Here is a 26,110-nt window from a genome sequence, read left to right on the forward strand (position 1 = left end):
GTCATCCGATGGCAGTCAGGCAGCAGGTGTGATGCGTCATTTTGAAAACTCCGTAAGGTACAGATGTGCGTTATAATGTCTTCCATGTCTTACGAGGATACAGACGCTTTCCCATAAAGCTGCGGTGGCTATGCCCCGGCTTACCTTTATCTTGACGTCGAGTAGCTGTAGTTCGTTCTTGAGCTCTTCGATTTCATCCTGAAAACGAAACGGCATTCTCATGCATGACCCTGCGTTAAAAGATTCATAATCAGTCTGGTCAACCATGACCTGTACATATGTATTGGTTTGGTTTGTGGGGTTTAACGTCCCAAAGCGACTCAGGCTATGAGAGACGCCGTAGTGGAGGACTTCGGAAATTTCGACCACTTGGGGTTCTTTAACGGGCACAGCACACGGGCGCCTTGCTTTTCGCCTCCATCGAAAAGCGGCCGCCGAGGCCGGGATTCGATCCCGCATCCTTGGGAACAGCAGTCAAGCGCCGTAACCACTGCGCCACCCCGGCGTATGTATGTATGTATGTATGTATGTATGTATGTATGTATGTATGTATGTATGTATGTATGTATGTATGTATGTATGTATGTATGTATGTATGTATGTATGTATGTATGTATGTATGTATGTATGTATGTATGTATGTATGTATGTATGTATGTATGCATGCATGCATGCATGCATGTATGTATGTATGTGTGTATGTATGTATGTTTGGTTTGGTTTGGTTTGTGGGGTTTAACGTCCCAAAGCGACTGAGGCTATGAGAGACGCCGTAGTGGAGGACTCCGGAAATTTCGACCACCTGGGGATTTTTAACGTGCGCTGACATCGCACAGCACACGGACGCCTCTTCGTTTCGCCTCCATCGAAACGCAGCCGCCGAGGTCGGGTTCGAACCCGGGTATTCCGGACAGTAGTCGGGACAGTAGTATGTATGTATGTATGTATGTATGTATGTATGTATGTATGTATGTATGTATGTATGTATGTATGTATGTATGTATGTATGTATGTATGTATGTATGTATGTATGTATGTATGTATGTATGTATGTACCGTCTGTTGCAGAAGTTAGCGGCCCAACGCGCCGGGCAGAGGAGCAGTATCGCTCCCGAGAGGCGGCGCTGCGCACGCCGGCGCTGCCTGGTGACGTAGCTATAAAGAGTGAGGAGGCTTGTTCTCTTCTCCTCATCCCGCGGTTGATATCGCACATCTTTGCTCTCAGCCGCGGGATGAGGGGAAGAGAACAAGCCTCCTCACTCTTTATAGCTGCGTCACCAGGCAGCGCCGGCGGGCGCAGCGCCGCCTCTCGGGAGCGGTACTGCTCATCTGCCCAGCGCGTTGGGCCGCAAACTTCTGCAACAGACGGTATGTATGTATGTATGTATGTATGTATTCATCCTTTCGTCCTTTCGGAGCACGTGAAACAGTGACGGCATGCCTTATGGCCGCAGCCAATGAAAGGGCGTAAGCAGAAGTCGGAATTTTTAAGTAGGTGCTCATATCGTAGCCATTAATAGGCTCTCCCTTTTTTTTTTCGCCCTTCGTTCAGGAGGCGAAGAAGAAAGTTGAGAGCAAAGTTGCCAATGTACATTGAAATGACGTCATTGGTTCTCGTGAAGCTATGATGCTTTCTAACTGAGCATTTTAACGTTTCTCCTGCGGCATGAATAGTTTTACCACACGATAAGAGCTAATTGTTTAGGCCAGTAAGCGCTGGGAGACGACTGCTGCTAATTGCGCTTTTTGTTTTTTGTGCAGAATCATTAATGGCCATATTCTTGGATTTCGCCAGTGTGGCTCTGAAGCCTCCTTTTGGCAACCATGCACGCGAAAAAATAAAGAAATAAACTCACCACGAAAAGGTTTCGAGCCCGTGGAAAAGGCAAAAAGGTTAGCTTCCCTGCCCAATGACTTAGAGCACTGTGCCATCTCGCTATTTTTTTTTTTAATTTCATTGCCTGGTTTTACCAAAAGTTACATTAACACAATAATCAGAATAAAACTGAGCACACAAAGTACAGTGAATACACAATGTATATATTGCGGCCTGGGAATCAACCTAAAATTCAACAACAGCTTGCGATACCTTTTCTGTCAAACGACCAGTCCACATTCTGACAACTGCGGTGTGATCGAAACTATTGAACATGTCCCGTTTGAGTGCCTCGCATATGCTGACGAGCGTGCACATGTTGCTATGAACGTTGCATGGAGAAACTCTCCCCGGTGCTATTAACAGTGGACAGTGTTTTAGGTCCGCCTGCCATAGGCAACAGAGACATCCAATGAACTTCGTGTTTGCGTATTTAAAAGACATTCGACATATATGTACAAGCTATAATTTCACCTTGCATGTCACTCTCACGCATTTTTCACGCTGTGAACTTCGTAACCGCACCACACCTCGCACTTCTCTCATTCCGTCTTTCTTTCACCAGTTCCCTTTCCTACGCAGAATCTCATGTAAGCGAATTCAAAACGCCTGCTAAATGCTGTTTTTCATTAAGGGGTCTCTCTATCTCTTTCCCTAGCCTAAAATTCGCGCGTCGCGCACAAGAGGTTCTGTTTTAGGAGCTACTCGAGAGGTTGTTGTGCGGCCAATGTCGAGACAAACCAGTCCAAACACTTCCGAAAATAAATCCGATCTGGTCTAGCATCTTTATCGCAGTGATAACCTGCCATTCTCGAGAGTCATATAATGTTAAGGCCCATTATCATTTGAATGAAATGGTGCCCTATCCTCGTAGTCTGTGCTTATTTCGTGCGCGTCTAGTGGTAGCTCTTCCTTTGTTGTTCTTTGTAATACATCCCAGAAATAAACCCTTTCCCAACAATACAAAAATACATGGTCTATTGCTCTGGTTGCTTGCGAATTAAACAATGCTTCTCTGCGGTAAAACGGCTTCATTTCGGTTTTCATTTTGCCTTATATTGCTTCTATTTCACAACAAAATGCATACTGTTCGAATTATCAAGAGTGAGCTAGTGTACAGGGAACACATCTCATTATAAAAGGTTCAAATCCGTCAGTTTCTCCAATACACTGATAAACTCAGGCACACGTGGCTGAATTTCCAAAAATCAATTATCTGTCGGACAGAATCCTCGAAATATTCTTGGAGGGCTGTAACATGGAGATCAGCATTATGAACAGCCATTCAGCGCTTCCGTATGCCGTACAAACCTAATAACATTATCATATCATACGAAACTCTAGTCATCGTTCTCTACAAATAGAGATATTTAAACCACCATGAAATTCGGTTCCTATTATACTGCGCCATTTCGGTAACCGGTATCTTCACATGCTAAGCAGCTAGGCTTTTAAAAACGCTGCGCTTCGAATCTGGTAGACTTCATCTCCTCTGACAAGATTGCACTAAAACCTCCTATAATACTGCGCCATTTCGGTAACCGGTGTCTTCACATGCTAAGCAGCCAGGCTTTTAAAAACGCTGCGCTTCGAATCTGGTAGACTTCATCTCCTCTGACAAGATTGCACTAAAACCTCCTATAATACTGCGCCATTTCGGTAACCGGTGTCTTCACATGCTAAGCAGCCAGGCTTTTAAAAACGCTGCGCTTCGAATCTGGTAGACTTCATCTCCTCTGACAAGATTGCACTAAAACCTCCTATAATACTGCGCCATTTCGGTAACCGGTGTCTTCACATGCTAAGCAGCCAGGCTTTTAAAAACGCTGCGCTTCGAATCTGGTAGACTTCATCTCCTCTGACAAGATTGCACTAAAACCTCCTATAATACTGCGCCATTTCGGTAACCGGTGTCTTCACATGCTAAGCAGCCAGGCTTTTAAAAACGCTGCGCTTCGAATCTGGTAGACTTCATCTCCTCTGACAAGATTGCACTAAAACCTCCTATAATACTGCGCCATTTCGGTAACCGGTATCTTCACATGCTAAGCAGCTAGGCTTTTAAAAACGCTGCGCTTCGAATCTGGTAGACTTCATCTCCTCTGACAAGATTGCACTAAAACCTCCTATAATACTGCGCCATTTCGGTAACCGGTATCTTCACATGCTAAGCAGCCAGGCTTTTAAAAACGCTGCGCTTCGAATCTGGTAGACTTCATCTCCTCTGACAAGATTGCACTAAAACCTCCTATAATACTGCGCCATTTCGGTAACCGGTATCTTCACATGCTAAGCAGCTAGGCTTTTAAAAACGCTGCGCTTCGAATCTGGTAGACTTCATCTCCTCTGACAAGATTGCACTAAAACCTCCTATAATACTGCGCCATTTCGGTAACCGGTATCTTCACATGCTAAGCAGCTAGGCTTTTAAAAACGCTGCGCTTCGAATCTGGTAGACTTCATCTCCTCTGACAAGATTGCACTAAAACCTCCTATAATACTGCGCCATTTCGGTAACCGGTATCTTCACATGCTAAGCAGCTAGGCTTTTAAAAACGCTGCGCTTCGAATCTGGTAGACTTCATCTCCTCTGACAAGATTGCACTAAAACCTCCTATAATACTGCGCCATTTCGGTAACCGGTATCTTCACATGCTAAGCAGCCAGGCTTTTAAAAACGCTGCGCTTCGAATCTGGTAGACTTCATCTCCCCTGACAAGATTGCACTAAAACCTCCTATAATACTGCGCCATTTCGGTAACCGGTATCTTCACATGCTAAGCAGCCAGGCTTTTAAAAACGCTGCGCTTCGAATCTGGTAGACTTCATCTCCTCTGACAAGATTGCACTAAAACCTCCTATAATACTGCGCCATTTCGGTAACCGGTATCTTCACATGCTAAGCAGCCAGGCTTTTAAAAACGCTGCGCTTCGAATCTGGTAGACTTCATCTCCTCTGACAAGGTTGTACTAAAAACCTTAATTATGTATCGTAATAGAACCTGTATCGTAATGGAAAATGTTTAGCTAAACATTGAAGCTGTGGCATATTAAAACTAAAATAACAAAAACTTGGATAAACGAATACTAAACATTGCTTCGCCGTGCGTATTCGTGCTTAGCTAAGCTAAACCACCGCTCAACATTTTTGCCCGCTGCAGTTGTTGTAGAACCTTGACCAATAATGTGAAGTGACCCCCCCCCCCCCTCCCCTTTCCCACGCCCCCCTCTTGCCCACTCCCGGGGCTCCTGAAAAAAATAAAAAATAAAAAAAGATGCGCGAGTACTGAAGACAACTACAGGACACGTAAATGAATCAAGACAAGAAGAAACGTTGCACCCATTCATCCCTTCAACACAACGGTAGAAATGATGGTATTGTTCACTGAAACAAACAAACAAACAAACAAACAAACAAACTCAATGTGGCACATGGAGGCGAAAAACAAGGCGCCCATGTACTGTGTGATGTCAGTGCACGTTAAAGAACTCCAAATGGTCAAAATTTTCGGAGTCCTCAACTACGGTGTCTCTCATAGCCTGAGTTGTTTTGGTACGTTAAACCCTAAAAACCCTACAAACCATAAAAATCGTACCACTGTCATCGGCAGCAGTCTATTAAGGCCAGCCATTGCAACGGCCATTGTCTCATGACTTCGAGGTGCTTTCAAATAGATGCAAATAAACAAAACAAAAATTAAGAAGACAATCGATTAACGGGCAAAGTCCTTACCTGCATTGGCCTGCACAGCTTACAGCGAAATATGAGTAAAATGCAAATAACTTTAGACGGAGTACACTGCTGCTGGTAGCCATAAAGAAAACAGTCGTTACTGCACCTTGTCCACCAGAAGCTGGACTCGCATTTGCGCGACAGACTGCTTTTCATATAGCCTGCTTTCATGTAGACTACTTTTCATGTAGCCTGTAGCACAGCCTGGAAAAATAAACGCCTGACAAACCAATTTATGTACAACATAGATTGTGCGCTTGCTTTCTTTAATAGTTTAAGATTTAGTGTGCTCTTTGCCGTTAGTTGCTATCATGTAGCTGAACTTTATCGGATTCCAATTATTTCCTTTACTTTTCTCTTCATTTGTTGCATGCAGACATCGAAAAACCTTGCGCAACAACCGTTGCCATCACACTAATTATCATTTGTTTTCCTCCTTCGTTTTCGTTTTGCCGTATCTGCAACGTGATTAATTAATGCATGCATATTCTGCGTTGGCTCCAAAGTCAGCATACACTTCATGCTAGGCTATGAAGGCTTTGAGCTATCTTTGAGCCTTGACGTACGCCATTGCTCTTGTCCCATGCAACCAGAGCGTTTTTCGCCGATAACCAGTGCCGCCCGTTCAACCCCCTCCCTCATTGTCACCCGGAAACAATCGACAATAGTATAGGTACGCTCACCATGATCGACGGTCGTCGCTTCTCTCAGACACACGCGCGTACACTCACTCACGCACACACGTGTCGTCGTCGTTTAGTTCCTGGTCGCCAGACGCGTTTCGTCGCAGAGAACGGCTCGCTTTCCGCACTCGCTTCCGGCGAGAAACAAGACCGGTGAGACGGCAGCACACCGGAGATGCAGGGTCGAACGGGGGGCACACCGCACAGGCGCAAGTGCAGTGGTGGAATGCAAGCTGAGCTGCCCAGTCAGGTGCGACGCACGGTCACCTGGAGTGCACTCTGTGGGGTGCCCCCGCAGCGTGCCTCTCTTTTGGCCGCGCGCACCTCGGGAGACGAAGCCGTTGAGCTGTGCTCAGCGTTGCGTGGTCTGGGCGCGACGCGCTTCACTGGCCCTCGGCGACACGCGCATCCTTCGTGTAATGCAATTAAGGACAAAGCCGTGCCTCGGCCAGGCTTCCCCACCCCTTCCCGCCAAGGCCTTGGGAAGGAATCGGCTTCGACACGGACACAAACACGCCTCGCGGGCACAAACAGGCTTAAGCGACCAAGGCTGCGGCCACTGGGCCGCCTGGGTCATTGTTATACGGTAACAGAGTTGCAAGACGCCGCTAAGAGGCCTTGTGCGCTGCATACACTCTTTTCATTACCGCGCCAAAGAGCTTGTTAGCTGATCAGTTTTGTTGGTATACAAGATACGCATGCAGTTCCCGTTTTTAGTTTGGTATAGTTTAACCAGAGTGACTCAGGCTATGAGGGATGTCGTAGTAGACGACTCCGGAGATTTAAACCACCTGAGGTACTTTTCACTTTTAGGGCGGTAGCTCTCATTTCCCCATGCCCGACCTTGAAGGTCAACTGGCTGGCCGATTTGACCTTCAAAACCAGAAGAGCTGCTGAAGTGTCTGTCACGTGAAGCGCCGCGCGCCAGCTGCTCGCCTCATCCCAGTGAGGACTGAGGCAAGTGCGTACGTTCAGCTGCGCTGAACCACGTGATATGTAACGAGCACGGCATCTAATCATGTGATAACGACATTTGGAGTGGATATAAGGCGCGCTCTGCCTCCAGCTGCTGCGGAAAAGTCATGGAGGGGGAGCCGGGTGCCGGATCGCAGCCGCCGACGGTGCATCGCAGATGCGAGGCTGCTTCAGAGTATTCTTACAATAGAGAGCTGCACGAAGCTGAGTTGGCGAGGAAGAGAGAAGGGCAGCGGGCTCGGGTCGCTGCTGAAACAGATGTTCTTCATCCGTTGCTGGGGCTGCTGGGCAAGCAAAGTCTGACCGTGTTGAGCAATAAAGTTTAGTAGTCAAGCCAAATCACGTAGTAACCGTGTCAACCGAGCTATCTTTCGACACTCCAGGTTTAGCCACGTTGAACGCCAGCAGTGTTTTTGGTCAATGAGCCTATAGTCCTACTACTAAGGCAGACGCTTCCTAACACTGCCGCCTTTAGCGCGATGTGCTGAACATCGCAGAGATACCTCAATGGCTTGATTCGCATATAGTCTGACCTCTGTTTTAAAGATCTGCTGAGCCCAAGGGCACTGAATCAAGTCCGGACAACGGCGGCTGCATTCCAGTGGATGCGAAATGCAAACAGGCCACTTGATGCACGATCTCGATGCACGCTAAAGAACCCCGGGTTAGTGAAATTAATACGGAGCACTCCACTATACGCTGCTTCGCTTAGCTCGCATGCAACTTCACGGGGTCGAACACCAACACCACATACCATACGACGCTCGGACCACACGATACCATACCATACCATACCATACCATACCATACCATACCATACCATACCATACCATACCATACCATACCATACCATACCATACCATACCATACCATACCATACCACTTTCCAAGTCAGTCTACTGAAAAAAGTGTGATGTAAGTACGTGTCTCCTTTCCCTTACTAACATTATACTGCCAAGCAGTGCGCAAATTGCCTCGAGACCATTCTGCGCCATCCGTATATATACTTCCTCGCTTCGGGATTGGCAACTCCGCGAGATCTAGGCCTCATGATTCCTCGGTGCGGGCCACGGGATTCACGCGTAAAACTTCTTGGGAAAACTATAGCCATAAAGGGTTTGAGCATGCCGAAAAATTCCAGAATAGCAAAATTCATTTCGCACTCAAGAGAGTATGCTGAAAGTCACAATCGGCAAAAATTCGCGCTTACCCTGTAGTTCGAGTGTATAGGGCAGCAAACCGGCTTCTTTTGCCGGCTAACACCACTACCTTTCCTCCTCCTTCTCCTTCTATGCCTATATATATATATATATATATATATATATATATATATATATATATATATAGATCAATGAAGGGGAAATGAGGGTGCTCGTTATAATACATGAAGGAAAGAAGCCAACAGTCGGCGAGGCCAAGGAAAGCGTTGGGGATGGTATGTTTATGTCATTTTTTTTTAATGTTTACTTCGATAACCACAGAAATTAGTAATGTAATCTTTTTAGAGGAAAGATAATAAGACACAAAGTAGAAGAAAAAACAACGTGCCGATGGTGGGATCCGAACCCACGACCTCCGAATAACGCGTCCGGTGCTCTACCAACTGAGCTACATCGGCCGCTGTCCCCCCTGCTACTTTCTTGGGTATTTATGTTGTCTGTATACTAACCTTGAGAGTGTTCACGTGTTCACCATCGGCACGTTGTTTTTTCTTCTACTTTGTGTCTTATTATCTTTCCTCTAAAAAGATTACATTACTAATTTCTGTGGTTATCGAAGTAAACATTAAAAAAAAATGACATAAACATACCATCCCCAACGCTTTCCTTGGCCTCGCCGACTGTTGGCTTCTTTCCTTCATGTATTATAACGAGCACCCTCATTTCCCCTTCATTGATCTGCTTGTAGCTTACGGGGGTCTCGGTTCTGGCAGTCTTGAAGCCATAGGTAGCGTAAGAGGGTTCTAGCACAGCTTTCGCCCTCGCTCTTGATCACGTTCTACGTGACGCTGGCGGGAACAAAGGACGTCCCACGTCCGCCGCTATGGCTGAGGGCGGCGCTGGTGAACACTCTCAAGGTTAGTATACAGACAACATAAATACCCAAGAAAGTAGCAGGGGGGACAGCGGCCGATGTAGCTCAGTTGGTAGAGCACCGGACGCGTTATTCGGAGGTCGTGGGTTCGGATCCCACCATCGGCACGTTGTTTTTTCTTCTACTTTGTGTCTTATTATCTTTCCTCTAAAAAGATTACATTACTAATTTCTGTGGTTATCGAAGTAAACATTAAAAAAAAATGACATAAACATACCATCCCCAACGCTTTCCTTGGCCTCGCCGACTGTTGGCTTCTTTCCTTCATGTATTATAACGAGCACCCTCATTTCCCCTTCATTGATCTGCTTGTAGCTTACGGGGGTCTCGGTTCTGGCAGTCTTGAAGCCATAGGTAGCGTAAGAGGGTTCTAGCACAGCTTTCGCCCTCGCTCTTGATCACGTTCTACGTGACGCTGGCGGGAACAAAGGACGTCCCACGTCCGCCGCTATGGCTGAGGGCGGCGCTGGTGAACACTCTCAAGGTTAGTATACAGACAACATAAATACCCAAGAAAGTAGCAGGGGGGACAGCGGCCGATGTAGCTCAGTTGGTAGAGCACCGGACGCGTTATTCGGAGGTCGTGGGTTCGGATCCCACCATCGGCACGTTGTTTTTTCTTCTACTTTGTGTCTTATTATCTTTCCTCTAAAAAGATTACATTACTAATTTCTGTGGTTATCGAAGTAAACATTAAAAAAAATGACATAAACATACCATCCCCAACGCTTTCCTTGGCCTCGCCGACTGTTGGCTTCTTTCCTTCATGTATTATAACGAGCACCCTCATTTCCCCTTCATTGATCTGCTTGTAGCTTACGGGGGTGTCGGTTCTGGCAGTCTTGAAGCCATAGGTAGCGTAAGAGGGTTCTAGCACAGCTTTCGCCCTCGCTCTTGATCACGTTCTACGTGACGCTGGCGGGAACAAAGGACGTCCCACATCCGCCGCTATGGCTGAGGGCGGCGCTGGTGAACACTCTCAAGGTTAGTATACAGACAACATAAATACCCAAGAAAGTAGCAGGGGGGACAGCGGCCGATGTAGCTCAGTTGGTAGAGCACCGGACGCGTTATTCGGAGGTCGTGGGTTCGGATCCCACCATCGGCACGTTGTTTTTTCTTCTACTTTGTGTCCTATTATCTTTCCTCTAAAAAGATTACATTACTAATTTCTGTGGTTATCGAAGTAAACATTAAAAAAAAATGACATAAACATACCATCCCCAACGCTTTCCTTGGCCTCGCCGACTGTTGGCTTCTTTCCTTCATGTATTATAACGAGCACCCTCATTTCCCCTTCATTGATCTGCTTGTAGCTTACGGGGGTCTCGGTTCTGGCAGTCTTGAAGCCATAGGTAGCGTAAGAGGGTTCTAGCACAGCTTTCGCCCTCGCTCTTGATCACGTTCTACGTGACGCTGGCGGGAACAAAGGACGTCCCACGTCCGCCGCTATGGCTGAGGGCGGCGCTGGTGAACACTCTCAAGGTTAGTATACAGACAACATAAATACCCAAGAAAGTAGCAGGGGGGACAGCGGCCGATGTAGCTCAGTTGGTAGAGCACCGGACGCGTTATTCGGAGGTCGTGGGTTCGGATCCCACCATCGGCACGTTGTTTTTTCTTCTACTTTGTGTCTTATTATCTTTCCTCTAAAAAGATTACATTACTAATTTCTGTGGTTATCGAAGTAAACATTAAAAAAAAATGACATAAACATACCATCCCCAACGCTTTCCTTGGCCTCGCCGACTGTTGGCTTCTTTCCTTCATGTATTATAACGAGCACCCTCATTTCCCCTTCATTGATCTGCTTGTAGCTTACGGGGGTCTCGGTTCTGGCAGTCTTGAAGCCATAGGTAGCGTAAGAGGGTTCTAGCACAGCTTTCGCCCTCGCTCTTGATCACGTTCTACGTGACGCTGGCGGGAACAAAGGACGTCCCACGTCCGCCGCTATGGCTGAGGGCGGCGCTGGTGAACACTCTCAAGGTTAGTATACAGACAACATAAATACCCAAGAAAGTAGCAGGGGGGACAGCGGCCGATGTAGCTCAGTTGGTAGAGCACCGGACGCGTTATTCGGAGGTCGTGGGTTCGGATCCCACCATCGGCACGTTGTTTTTTCTTCTACTTTGTGTCTTATTATCTTTCCTCTAAAAAGATTACATTACTAATTTCTGTGGTTATCGAAGTAAACATTAAAAAAAAATGACATAAACATACCATCCCCAACGCTTTCCTTGGCCTCGCCGACTGTTGGCTTCTTTCCTTCATGTATTATAACGAGCACCCTCATTTCCCCTTCATTGATCTGCTTGTAGCTTACGGGGGTCTCGGTTCTGGCAGTCTTGAAGCCATAGGTAGCGTAAGAGGGTTCTAGCACAGCTTTCGCCCTCGCTCTTGATCACGTTCTACGTGACGCTGGCGGGAACAAAGGACGTCCCACGTCCGCCGCTATGGCTGAGGGCGGCGCTGGTGAACACTCTCAAGGTTAGTATACAGACAACATAAATACCCAAGAAAGTAGCAGGGGGGACAGCGGCCGATGTAGCTCAGTTGGTAGAGCACCGGACGCGTTATTCGGAGGTCGTGGGTTCGGATCCCACCATCGGCACGTTGTTTTTTCTTCTACTTTGTGTCTTATTATCTTTCCTCTAAAAAGATTACATTACTAATTTCTGTGGTTATCGAAGTAAACATTAAAAAAAAAAAAATGACATAAACATACCATCCCCAACGCTTTCCTTGGCCTCGCCGACTGTTGGCTTCTTTCCTTCACATATATATATATATATATATATATATATATATATATATATATATATATATATATATATATATATATATATAGCACCTGCCAAATCCGGACAAATAGAGTTCGTTGCACAGAATCGACAGTAATCCAATGTTCTTTATGGTTGTGAGAAAATTCTCGACAGTCAATACTCGCACTTATACTTTTTGTGTATATTGCACCGCGTGTAGATAGATATGCAAAAGGGAGTTCACGTACTAGGTACAGTGAGCTAGAATAAGGAAGGCGTAAGAGGTCATGTAGTCAACCCAGCGTCATGCAATTAAGAGCACAAACTACTGTAAGTATACTATACGATAAAAAGTGCATTCACATTCACCTGCTCATTCAGAGGGAGGCGTAAAATCATTTATTTGAAGCTTCAAACTTGACTGCCTTCTTGTCCGGAAGTGCGCAGCGACTCCAAGAGTACTCTTTCGTTTCGCCATTTGTTCTCTGTGCAGTGTTTTGAGGGCCGGCCCTGTGTCCGCAATCTCGCCTTGCATGTAAAAAAAAAAAAAATAAAATAAAAAAAAAAAGAAGAGCAAAAGCTGTTCGTGCACCTTTGTTTCACCGCACCATAATAATTGGTTGGAGAAAGACTAAGTACGAACGCGAGCTTCTCGAGGCATTTCTAATCAAAAAGAATGAGCTGACTTGCATTATAGTGATTTATCTGTAATCACCGAGAACGAGTGCCGGTTTTTATCGGGTGTTTCAACTTGCATTTTTTGGTGGTGTTATTTTTGCATGTGCACTTGTCAGTTCATATAAGTCGTTCAGTCGTGTCCGACTCTTCGTGACCCTATGGGTCATGTCACGCCACGCTTTCCGGTCTCTCACTATCTTCCCAACATCACATAACTTCACCTGCAGCGCCTCGAGGATGCCATCTAACCATAGCGTTCGCTGCCTACCCCTTCTCCGGCGACCCTCAACCTTTCCCAACATCAAATCTTTCTCCAGCGACTCCTCTCTTCTCATTAGATGACCAAAGTAGCTGAGCTTTAACTTTAGAATTTGACCCTCCAATGAGAAGTCAGGGTTTATGGTCGACAATATCGACTGATTTGATCTTCTGGCAGCCAAGGAACTCTCAAGAGTCTCCGCCAGCACTACAATTCAAACGCGTCAATTCTTCGGCGGTCAGCCTTCTTCACAGTCCAACTCTCGCATTCATACATCACAACTGGAAATACCATAGCACGATCGTTATATGGATCTTGGTTGGCAGACTAATGTATCTGCTCTTTACTAGGCGGTCAAGGCTAACCATGGCTCTCTTTCAAGCAGGCGTCTCCTAATTTCATGGCTGCAGTCTCCTTCCGGGGTAACCTTGGAGCCCAAGAAGAGAAAATCTGTCACAGCTTCCACTTCTTGTCCCTTGATGCTCCAGGACTGGATAGAGCAAGACGCCATGATCTTTGTCTTTTTAATCTTCAGTTTAAACCCAAACTTTTCACTCTCTTCTTGTACGCGCATCAGAAGTCTCTTGAGTTCCACTTGGAAGGTGATTAAAAGTACATGGTTGTGGCAATAATAAACCAGTTGTAAGTCCGGCGACCGTGTGTGTTTTTGTGTTTCCTCTTGACCTACGTCTTTTTTCGCAGTTATTTTTCCTAGTAGACATGAACCAATCGGCTCAGCAATTCACTCTTTTGATTTCCTCTACCGCTTCCTCACTATCTTCCACTGCCCCAGTTCAGGTGCTTCAGATATCAAATAGCAGATACCGGGACTGGCAAACATCTTTTCCTTCCTTTTGGATATATAATAAAATAACCACATACTACTACTAGTTTTATTCTCCCGGAGTATTTCCGAGGCCTTCTTTTCCTTTTCTAATTGCGCGGCGCTGGTATACAGTGCACCGAACGATGAAGCTTACACCCCCCTGTGTGGATGGGGGCTGGACACTGAGACGTCTAGCCACGTGGTCTGCTGTTTTATTTTGTGAGTATTTTGCAACTAAATGATTGGCCTTTTAATTTACGGGAAGCGATATGCTTGAATGCATTCGTTAGGCGAAATACACGCTCCTACGCACGCCATTTGCACGCCCTTTATTTTTAAGGCGAAAGCCTGTCTAGGCTCATGACGAAAGTCTCGCGTCGGCGAGATTTGTCCGCGAGATGTGTCAGCAGGATTCCGCATGTGACAGATACTGTGCCTTCAACCTTTCCTGTGAACTAATTAAAGAACGCCGGTGATCTTTGATGCAACTGCACGCTGGTTGTGTTCGACGAGGGGCGCGCGCGATATGCGCCGTGAGCAGCAACGTTCAGGCTTCCGCATTTCTCCACTGCAGATTCTGCGGTGCTCTCAGAATTTTTTTCGCGCGCAGACCTCAGCGGTCGCTCAGTGCCAATATGCGTTCTGACTCCAACGTCGGGGGTTCGATTCTGACCGCGGCAGCCGTATTTCTGTCTAGGTGAAGTACTAAAACGTCCTGTTCTGTGCGACTCCAGCGCGCGTTAAATGATCCTAAGTTGTCTAATTAAATAAAATAATCCAGAGCTCAACCACAGTGCCCTTCATAACCTGAGTCCATTCTTAAGTTAAAACCTTACAAGCCAACCCCTTTCCATGCACAATTGTGCTCACTCCTTAACTCATTTGTGCTATGCACGTCAATTGTGGAATTGAAAGAAAGAAAGAAAGAAAGAAAGAAAGAAAGAAAGAAAGAAAGAAAGAAAGAAAGAAAGAAAGAAAGAAAGAAAGAAAGAAAGAAAGAAAGAAAGCTAGCCGCAGTAGCCAACAGCCTGCATATGCAACATACGCGATATTCTGCTTCAGATATCACCTTATATATGCGAAAAAGCAGATCTTGGAAGCTACTGAATCTCTTGAAGGTATACATACTTGGGCTTACTGGTTCGCAATAACAAAGAAAAAAAAAACGCAACGCAAAAAGACAAGGACACAGGGAAAAGACACACACAGCGCTAATTTTCAACAAATGTTTATTTCCTTTGTACAGCCTAATAAATGTTTTCAACCACTACTCTCGTGCACCCGAAGCCTCATCCGCGCATCTGCCCGTTTGTTCTACATATTGTTTGCCAAAGGAGAGAATAATTCGATAGAAACTTTTTCAATACAATAACATACTTTTCCCCATGCTTCGTTGTGCAGCCAGCCGCCTTATTGAGTTCTGAAACCGTTTTTGTGCACAGATGATTTCAACTTGTTAGGTGCCGAAAAAAAAAAAAAACACACACACTCTGCCGCTAGATTGGTGCGCAATATTTTTTAGCCCTGCGTCTGTGTCTTTTTTGCCTTTTTCTCCACTAACGCCATGTTGAATCAGCGTTTCAGACCTTGCCAAAATTCTGATTAATGCCCACGTGTTTTGTTTATTTGTTTCTTTTTGTAGCCAAAGTAACGAAGTAAACTCTTTTAAAGGCGCTGTTAACGGCAGCCTGCAGTATCGCTGTGCTTTTCGGCCCTTCCAGCGCGATTAGGCCGTCAAGGGCGTGCGAGTTAAGTCCTGCAACATACGGCACTCAGCCCGTCAGCGCTGGGCAAGCTGTTAAGTGCAACGAGAGATGTTTGAGTTTCGTTCGTTCGCGGCCCGACGCTATCTTTCTTTATTTCGCAGCGTGCGGCCTTGCTTTTGGGTTTTTGTTTCACGGAGGTTCCTCGCCGGGTCACGTATCCCGGACAGAGTTGCGGAGCTGGCTTCTCTCTTTCGAAAGCTTATCCAATAGCCCGCGGGGCGCGAACCGTTGGACGGACGTGGCTCTCTGCGGTTTGACGAGATCCACAAAATATTCAGGCTATTTTGCTTCTCGCGAAAATTCGGATATTTATATATCGCATACATGCTTAACCTATCCTTTTCTATGCTGCACCACGCATCAGCTTTGCCTTCTTTTATTTGTGTTTATTTCTATTTTTAGCGATAAGATAGGAGCTGCTGTATCACTGGTGCGAATTAAGTTTTGTCGTTATCAGAATCTTATCCTTCATTGTTTTTTTTTTTGTTCAAGATTGAACTTAGTAATTCAATTGTTAGAAATTACAAATGCGTGAGTTATATAAAAACTAGCAAACGTACGTGCTCAAAGTTCACCCAATATGAAGTGGTTTCTAAAGCATATCGATAATGAGTTGATTATTATGTCCATTTTGTGACTTTTTGTCATACCAAACATCTTAATAATGCACAACGCATTTCCACATATGTGAATGCCTTCAGTAATTACGCTATAATCAAGTATTTGTGAAACTCATTCGATTGATATTGTGTTGGTGCTGAGAAGTTGAGCCGCGGATGCAGGGAAAGCTTCTATTCACAACGAAGATTTGCTATATAGCAAACACATGCGCCGTGATACAATGCCAACTTGAGCGCTGATCTGTGTGTGGGTCGCACCGCACCCTTGCGACACGTACGCCTCGGGGAACAAGACAGCGAGGCCGTCTAGGAAGTATGTGAGAGAAGGGGAAAGTGAAGAGAGTGAATCGAAGCCGTAGAAGGCGCCGAGGAGAGTTATAAAAATATTAAAAGAGAAAGAGCAGCAATGAAAGTTGAATGAGCAGCAAAAGAAGGGCCGAAGGAGGGAGTGGCGGATCTGGAGTCTGGGGCAGAGAGGATGGAGAGAGCGCGCAAGAAAGGGGGAGCGCTGCGTCTGCTCCGCACAGGGAAGGGTCGGTGCTGCCTTGCCCATTCGTTTCAAAATGGCCGCTCTATGGTTGGTGCTCGTCGCCTTCTTATCAACGTTTTCCTGTCAGGCAGTAGCTGATGAAGACCCTCAAGGCAAAACAGGTACGTGAATCGATTGGCAATGAGTTCCCAACGCCCTTCAATCCCAACTCAGCTTATTGGGGTCGCGAACTCTTTTTAACGCAGCGTTTTTCTCCGCAGTGGGACGCTCCGCGCGGGGTCCGACGGCCGGTAGTACGTGCGGAAGCGATTGTTTATTCGTCTCTGGAGTTTTGAGCATTCGGGAATTTTGGTCATTGTTGGATCTGCTGAGATTTGGAATCGGTTCTACACTGCACCTTTTTTGTTTGATGACACATTTGTTGGGGCAACTCGCGCAGCGAAATGTGTGCACGGATCACTGGTAGAGATGAAATAAGCAGTTTCCGAAACATGCTTAACTTTTTCGATACCTTCGTGCTTCCGAAAGGAATTTAAATACTTATCTATGTTGTCCATTTGGCGTGTGCGTTGTATGTACTTAGTTCTGCATTTCGCACATCACATTTTATTCTGGAAAGCACCCAAAATCGGGTAGTTTCTCGTCTCCGAATTCACTCGGAGTTCGGACGGATGTCAGCTTGGCGAGCCGGATCCGTAGGTTGCTGACGCATGTTTTGCCAATCGTGATCTCTTATAAAACTGAGCAACAACAGTGCCCCTTTTTTTTATTTCTTCTTAGAAGCCGATAAGGAAAGATAAACCGAATATGGGATGATTCAGCCGCGTACGTCAACTCGAATGCAGGCAGAATATGTGCTGCGTCGAACCAAATTGAATTTGTTTTGATGTCAACAGTTCAGATGAAATAACTGCAAACAATGAATCTAAATAACATCTGTTTCGTTTGCTCATGCCAGGTTTTTGCGAGGTTGCAGCGGACGGCAGTGGCCAAACTGTAGCTTGCCAGCATCCTGTGGATGCCGCTGAACATGCAAAGTCAGTTTACGTCGGGAACGATTCTGAGCCTGTCAAACCTGGTAAGTCAGTTCAGTTCGGTACCACAGAAAATAATAAAATTACAAAGCCGCTTGTTCTTTGCCAACGCTCAAAAGCTTATGACAGTCCCGCATGAATTGGTTTCTCTGTTTCAGGTACTCACCGCCTAGTCATATTTACTGTTGCTAGTGACGAAACAGATGGATTTAAGCGTTTTGCTCGGTCTGCCAAAATCTATGGCCTGCAACCAAAGGTGAACATCTTTCTCCCGCAATTTGTCAGTCCTTTAATGCTTCTTTGTGGCATACATTTATATATGTGATATCGTAAATTTTATATTGCAGTATTTTATATGTTTCGTGTAAATGCAAATGTGCACATGTTTTAAAGTGTTAATACTTGTTAAGCGTAGGCTTGTATTTTAGCAGGAGCAGTATTATTATATATGATGAAACCTGCATACAAAATTTAACATCATGTTTCTCGAAACACATGTGGCATTTAGTGTTTAGCTGCTTTGTTATTATGTTTCACTGAATTAACAAAAAACAAAAGCAAGAAATGAATGGGTTCGAGCAATCTGCACATAAGAGTCCTTGCTTACCTTGCTTATAGGATACTTTTCGAGCTTTAGTTTAGTTATAAGTGCTTTGGTACTCGTTCAGTTTCTCATTGCCATGGTGGCAGTCAGAATGTTAACAATATTAAGTAATTACACACAATTTAGTATGCTCTTAAATTAATTGATGTAAACTTGGTAAAGTAGCAACTGTGTAGAGGAATTCTCACCATACATATATTTTCACGCTTCTTTTATTTGGGCACAACATAGCCTGATTTCACTGGTCTGTAGAGAACATATGTAGGTAATATGGCTGGCTAGCCCGCTCTTACGGGCTTTCAGCTTAAAAGGCGATGTACAATTTTTTTTTCCGATAGGGTTGAACCATTTTCTGTGCTGTTTTCAGATTCTTGGTATGCATGAAGAATGGCTGGGAGGTGACATGGCACATGGAATGGGTGGAGGTTACAAAGTGAGGCTTCTAAGAAAGGTGCTAGAGGAATACAAGGAAGATGCTTCTACACTCATCATGTTTGTTGACAGGTAACATTTTCATTTACTTGAAAATCTGTGGTACGATATTGTACACCTCATTGGGTTCATAAGGTTTATTCACCATTCTTAACAGACACAAGTCACAGCATTTCACAGCCGTTTTGCATTGTTTTTATGTGTTGCTTGTTACACATTAGTGGAAACGCGCAGGACGCAACATTTTATTATATTTATATTATATTTATTATATTTTATATATATATATATATATATATATATTAGTCCTTGCAGTACCGTGGAAAAAGCAGGCAATTCTGATAGGTGTTAGAAATTCTTTTTTTATAAATGGTGTTTTTTTACTATCTTGGTAGAAGATGTACCAAAATGCATCTGAATAAGTGGGCTTTCAGAAAGAAAATAAAACGCCCTAAGTATGTACAAACATTATTAAAAATTCTTAAATCTTACAATTTTCAGAGAAAGGAATATGAAAAAGTTGGACAGGCTTGAATATTGGAGTAAGATACCACAATAAAACAATTCCAGAATATATGAAATGTACTAAATTTTTTCTTCTCCTAGTTGTGGAAATTTTAGAGGCTTATCTGCAGTTTTCTTTCCTTTATTTTAAGGCGCTTGTGTGACTTCAGAGAAACTGGCAATTCTGATAGGTGTTAGAAAATATTTTTTGGCAAATTAATTTCCTGCACAATCTTGTTATAGCATAAATTGAAGTGCAGCTAATTAAATGGAATTTCAAAGGGAAAAGAAAATTGAAAATGCTTAAACTAATGTATAAATTAGAAAAAATCTCAATATAAAATTTTGAAATAATAAATGCAAGAAAACTATTTTTGAACATCAGTGCAAAAGCAAAAATGAAATTGGGAGGTTTATTGACAACCTGTGTTTGTGCATTCTTTGAATTGGTGTTCACTACTCAATTTTGTGCACAGTATTTATGCCACTCATGTGGGAAGCTACAAGACACAAATTTACTTTGTATTTAGAAACAGTAGTTTGGACCTGGACTTTCTTCCAGACATTGCACAGCTTGCAATGGTTCGTTTCTGATCATCTCTGACCTTTTCTTAGCTCGTGTAGTGGGTATTCTGCTGAGGGCAGTGGAGGAGTGTGAGCTTGCTTAGTGTCATTAATATTGAGAAGCCAAAATATTCTTCTATTTATAGTATATATTTATGTATTTGTGCTTATAATATGTATTTACGTTTTCGAAAATACCTTTAATCACTTGGAGCATAAAAAAAAAGATGAGAAAGGATCCAAAGCAGTCGAAAATTCTTCTGATCCGATTGAAAGTGCCGCACCCACACCTTTGCTCAGGTGCACACCAGGTTCCCGTCTTGCCGAAAACTTGACAAACTTCTGCGCTGGCAGCAGGATATTTTTATTGCATTTTGTGAGGAGGGAGTGGAAAATGAAAATTTGCTTATATTTGGCCAGTAGTTAAACGTCCAGGATGTTTTGCACCTGTATCGCTGTCCGAGCTGAGGTCGGAGCGTCAAAAAAAAAAAATCCGTAGTCAAAGTGGCTGCATGGCATGATTGACGCCAGTTCCTCTACGCTACCTGACCGAATTTCACAGCCTGTTTTGCTGCCTCAACCGTCACCGCACACCGGTTCAATATCCTTCATGCGTTGCCACCTGCCGAGAAAAAAACAGGCTAGATGAAAACTGAAAGTTAAGATACCTGACTAAACTTCTAAATAGCGATACTTGTTCCAGCACGCGGAAATGTGAGCGCAGTGCGGGGAAAATTGCAATGCATTTTTTCACTATGGCTCTAGAGGCTGTCCCAGAAGAGTTGAACTTGCAGCTCTTATGGAGAAAATTAACTCCCAGAGAGAAATAGTATTGAAGCTTATTCTATAAAACCAGCCTGCAGTTCTGATTCTTACACCTACCTAAATGGAAAGCATATGCTGACAGGACCAGTCCGGCTGTTTCTTTATTATTTCCTCTTCCATATTTCCTCTTGTCTTTTCACACTTTCTTTTCTCATTTTCTTCATTACACATGGTTCTCCATAAAAGATCTTTTCTTTCCAGACAGCTCTGGCAGGCTGTGCATTCTTCTCAGACATAGTTGTACATATCCTTACGATGACAGGCGAGCTTCTTGCTCACATTACAAGCCTTTCTGCTTTGCCTTTTAGCTTTAGTGAGGGGTATACACCTTGCACTGATGTTAGTCCTCTTGCTTACATGCTTTTGTTATTTCCACTCCACTTGGATAAATTAAGCACCATTATAATGCCACTAAAAACAAAAAATTGCCTTCTAACCGTTTATTTATTGTATATTGTAGGCATCTATGCAGCTCATACCTTTTAACTATTTTTGATAGAACGGTGTAATTGGGGGCCAAGTATGTAATCAAGCTTTTAAATGGAATGGATGGCGATGGCACAGTTATCTTCTCTAGTGAAACCTGCTTATTTTGGTGCAAAGCTTTGCCTTTCAAGCAGTCATGTTTAGAAGAAAAAAAATTGGTGACTTTGTTTTTTGCCTCTTCCTTATACTGTGGTCATTTTTTTTTCTTGGTCTGCTTGTAAGTTTCTCCACCCTAACAGTCGTGATTGCATGTCGGTCTATCCCTTTTCCATTGTGGAATTTGCTTTCAGTAACTAAAGCACCAAGTTGCCTGCTGAATGCAGTCATATTTTGGGTGGATTCTTTCTCTGCAGTTTTGTTTTTGTGTGAGGTAAGGTACTACAGGCGTACTCCCAAAGGGGCTCACTATTGCCTCTTGCAGTGCAAAGTGTATTAAGGAGCTGTGCTGTTGCAGCCGTTAGTTTGTTTCTTCGGTCTTCCTTTGATTGCACTGCAGAGAGTCTTTTTTTCCTTTCAGCTACGATGTGATCTTCACAGCTGGCGAAGATGAAATACTGCGCAAGTTCTACAAATTTAACTCTAAAGTTGTGTTTTCAGCTGAAGGCTTCTGCTGGCCAGACAAGAACCTTGCGGTGTGTATAAAAAAAAAAGCTTTTTAAATGCTGTTGCTTATAATAACTATATATACTTAGATCTGCATTGTTACTTCTTAATCAACGGTTGTTGAGAGCATTACACGACATTTTTAAAGGCATTCATCTTTGGTTGCAGTAATCTTTGCTGTGTTCATCCTTGCATGGTTTTTATTCCACAGCCATGCTTGAAATGAGTGGAGTAATGAGTTGAATAATTGTTGTTTGTAGATCTTGCTCCTTGCACTGACTGAGAACCGATGTGAGTTTATGTAAATTTAGCAAAAAGTCATCGTGCACCAGGTCATCTTAACTTTCTGTGAAATAGCATGACATTAATTTCCATTTAGAGTTTTCTGCTTATATGGTGAGTGAATGATTTTCTTGGCTATCATAGAATGCCTTGCATCTTTAAGGCTTTGGAATATGGAAGTGACTAAGGAATTGTCACGTTGGTGCTGTGTAAATATGACAAGCTTATAGGAGCAGAAAACCTTATTTTATATGCATGCATGCAAGCATGTGCACTGATCTGCCACATGAAGACAGGACGAGCAAACATACAACGCATACCATAACATACAGTGTAATCACTTTATTTTGTGTGAGTGCCCCCTCCCTTTTTTTATGAATCTCACAATTCTGTGCACTACCGAATTGTTGTCAGCCCCCCCTCAAAAAGTTTATTTTTGGACTTATTGTCTTTGTATGTAGGCACACATCCAAGCCAATCTTATCCAATGTGGATGCATTCTTGCCAACTCCGCCCTTTTTGCCATTTTACTGCTGCACAGCAACGATGATAATTGCAGTTTTGCGTGCCATATGCATTCGTACCCTGCTCAAAAGACGATGTAAATCGTTCAGTGGCACGAGCTGGATAGCAAAAACATGTATTGAACGTCTCGTAAGTTCGAGCTTGATTGCAAAGAGCGCACGAATGGGACCGGAAGTATAAAGCCATTTGTGCTTGACGGGCTGAGGGTGGCAAGCTGTGCTCGGCTAACCAAGGTTGGTGCTGTGGACCCATAGATCATGCTAAGCTGAGGAACGAATGTGGTGATCTCTTTTTTGGGTCAGATTCCAATGAATACTTAGATTGTTTTGACAGTGTATCAAAAGATAAAGTTCACAATGAAACTATATTCGGAAGTCAGTTTTGATAAAACTGTGCAGGCTGGGAGGTGTTTAGTGTTTTGCGGTATTATTACAGGTGCTGTAAAATGGAGCTAAACATGGTTGCTGATAAATGCCAACTTTTTCTTTACTTGGGGGCATCAAATTGGGTCTCTCAGAATCCTTGGGTTCCAATCATGGAATCTTTTGGGTCCTTTGAGTCCATGAAAGCCTCAATTGGCTCTTTTCTTTTGCCCACTTTATTCTGTGTATAATTATACTCTGATTGCTTATTGTTAACTGCTTTACTACGCATCCACTTGTTGTTAAGGGGGAGATGTGGGGATCGGATCTCGAAAATCGAAAAAAAAAAAAAAATGATTTTAGAAACTTTACCTTTTTGCCATCTGCAACACCTTTTCTCTCTTGTACTGAACTATGTCACCCCCCAAAAATTATAAGTGCTTCAAATAAATATACAGAAGACAATGTAATGTACAGTTTTTGTAAAAAGTATACGGCCCAAGAGGTTCACTTCTATGCACTGTAACGTGGCTGCTGGCAGCAATACTGGAATATGAATGCAAGCTAGAGGAGAATGAGGGCGAGGTTTGTCATCTACGAAATTTCGAACGCTAGAGTTGCTTTACGAGCCTCGTTACTGGGCTTAGAGGAAAAATCCTTGGGCCGTATACTTTTGACAAAGGCTGTACGTACATAGGCAATATATGCTGACTTAGAACTTTAAGGCTTATTTTCTCAAATGTTTGTTTCGAGCACATCACCTTGCTCGTGGAAAGCAAAGCACTGCAATGGATGCACGGAGTTGAATGCCGTTTGTTTTGTTGTAATTGCTGACACGTGCTTTGTATCAAGAGAGTCTCAGATTTACCATCCAGGCTCACATTTCTTTTTATTAACGAATAATTAGCCCTTGATCATTAGGAGGAGGTGTACACTGCTCCCTTTAAAAAATGAGCCAGGAAGTTCAAAAAGAAATGAAGAACTTCTTGATTCAGACCCCACTTCTTATTAAATATTGAAATCTTTTACAGACCCATAGCCAATGTTTTAGTCATGTTAGCCTTTCCACAAGCAAGCAGCATGTGAACGTGTAAGCTATGATAAAACAAAAACTGCTGAAGACATCCTAGTGAAGCTTTATATCTGTTTGTTTGATGCTGTTTAAAGTCAGTGCACTAATTTTCATCGCTCTAAGTAAAAAAAATAAGAAAGTTGCCTTTAATTGAATTTGGGCTTTCGTGAAGGGCGACCTATCTGCATGCTTTTTCAGACATGCACTTTAGATGGGAAGTAATGGAAGCTAAGGCTGGCAAGATGCCACAGCATCTTTTGAAATCCATCAGTGTTTGCTCATAGGCTAAAGAGCTTGAGAGCCTCTGACTTGTCATTGTAAGCAGCTGCCGTCCATGGCCTCTTTATCTTGGTGTGTGCTCACTGTGACGGGCAGAAGTCACCTGGTGGTATTTCACACGTCTGAGCTTTAGTTAGCGCCATGTGGATCTATATTGTTCGTTTTCATGCAACTGTGGCATCCGTCTCTTGACTATTGAGCGGCTTTTGAGCAACTCCGCTGTTTAAACGATAGCATTTATCTTTTTTATGGCTTATGGTGAGCATACATCATACAGCATTATTCAGTCATGTGCATAGGGTTTATGCTCAGATCGTCTTCATGTCTGCACTGCATGGTTTAAGGTGTCAGTTCGGCAGAAGTAAATGTCGATTCTTTGTGCGAGGTTAATGTGTTGCCAAGGAATTATCAGTAACATTGTTTTTTTGACCTTGCTCTCAGCTCTTTTATTGGGAGCTTGAATAATGTCTGTGGCAGTGGAAGTTCATGTTTAAAGAGGAAAATGATGGGAATAAATTACAGCCACACCAGAAAATCACATTGTTGCTGGAGCGAGGTTGTCCCAGTGCTTCAGCATCGGACCGTGGGATGGTACTCTGTCTAAATTTTCTTCGTGATAAAGAGATTGATTTGTTGATTTGTGCATGTGGTGCGTTTTAAGTGTATTGTGATTTCTTGCTGACATTGTGCAGTGGCAGTTACATGCTTACCATAGTCATACCTCAAACTTTGGGAAGAATGCCCTCTTGTTCCTTTTGGGCTCCTGAAACTGGTCACAATTAATAACAATGATGTAACTGTTAGTGCATGTTTAGTGAAGGCAGTAAATGAAGACAGCTGTACAATGCTGGGTACTACTTTGCATGCCCTTGTGTGCCAGGTTCTTGAACATTTTAAGTGAGAAAACTATTAATATATTAAGATTATCTTTAGGTTGATGTTGTCATGTGGTGGTGACAAGACCGATGACAAAAAATGAAAGTCTGGGAGTGCACTAAAGGAACTCTTTATTGGGCTTACCTGCGCCCGTGAAAGAACTAAGCCATTCGGAGGCGGCGATAACAGCAAACATGCTCGCAGGTCATCGAACAAAGAATGCCCGTTTCACTCGTCAGCGTTCAATTTAAAGGCGATGAAGAAACATCTAGATAAAACCGTGAATGGTGACTAGCATAATCTGGAGCATTGTAGAAACACATGCATGTGGCTGGAATCCTTCGAGATACATCTCGAAGCATCTTCCACAACAAAGAAAATGGTGAAGCCACGTCTCGTGACAACGAGTATATAAACAAGCAAAGAATATATAATCGATTCGTGCGCTAAATCACAGTGGTAAGGCCACATGCCGGTGGCTGTTAAAGAAACAACAACAAATAGAGATTTGAATGGTTCGATGCAGTATTTTGGTATAAATTTTAAGAAAAGAGCTAAATAAATACTGGACGTGCTTGTTCCTTGTAGTGTGTTATGTATTAATGGTTGACTTTCCTTGCAGGAGTCTTATCCAAAGGCCAATGGGGAGCGCTTCTTAAACTCTGGAGGTGAGACTTTTAGTGCATTTGCTTCGAATGATAGTGGCTAGCCTTGAAAGTCTGTAGTTTGTTGACAATATGTGAGCACATCCTCCTGGAGGCTTCAAGCACAGTTTTATCAGCAGATATGTTGTGCAAACATATTTTTTTGGACTGCATATATTGTTTAATGAGTAAGCTACATAATAAGCTATGGTAAAACAAATTAGCCTAAAGAGATGGGCAGCGGGGAGTATTCAGT

The 26,110-nt window shown here is 43.7% G+C and overlaps 2 protein-coding genes across 4 annotated transcripts in view; one reads left to right on the plus strand and one right to left on the minus strand.

Annotated features, from left to right (window-relative positions):
• Positions 1-6,583, minus strand: part of LOC146197287 (guanine nucleotide-binding protein subunit beta-2-like) — a 37,897-nt gene extending 31,314 nt beyond the window's left edge. The window contains exons 1-2 of the mRNA XM_084599094.1: positions 6,293-6,583; positions 145-198 (exon numbers count right to left, since the gene is read on the minus strand). Of these exons, the coding sequence (XP_084455220.1) occupies positions 145-198; positions 6,293-6,295 (57 nt within the window). The 5' untranslated portion in view covers positions 6,296-6,583. The remainder of the gene's footprint in view (positions 1-144; positions 199-6,292) is intronic.
• A 10,202-nt stretch (positions 6,584-16,785) lies between these two features.
• Positions 16,786-26,110, plus strand: part of Plod (procollagen lysyl hydroxylase) — a 128,488-nt gene continuing 119,163 nt past the window's right edge. For 2 of the 3 annotated variants that reach the window (XM_084599095.1, XM_084599096.1), the window contains exons 1-6: positions 16,786-16,923; positions 17,721-17,840; positions 17,955-18,052; positions 18,768-18,904; positions 21,729-21,843; positions 25,833-25,878. In XM_084599095.1, coding sequence (XP_084455221.1) covers positions 16,836-16,923; positions 17,721-17,840; positions 17,955-18,052; positions 18,768-18,904; positions 21,729-21,843; positions 25,833-25,878 — 604 coding nt within the window. In that variant the 5' untranslated portion in view covers positions 16,786-16,835. Of the gene's footprint in view, positions 16,924-17,126; positions 17,225-17,720; positions 17,841-17,954; positions 18,053-18,767; positions 18,905-21,728; positions 21,844-25,832; positions 25,879-26,110 lie in introns of those variants that run through there. The other variant, XM_084599098.1, reaches the window with a different exon arrangement.

Source organism: Amblyomma maculatum, chromosome 3, assembly GCF_055883805.1.
Source record: "Amblyomma maculatum isolate TAMU_Amacu chromosome 3, ASM5588380v1, whole genome shotgun sequence".
NCBI lineage: Eukaryota > Metazoa > Arthropoda > Arachnida > Ixodida > Ixodidae > Amblyomma > Amblyomma maculatum.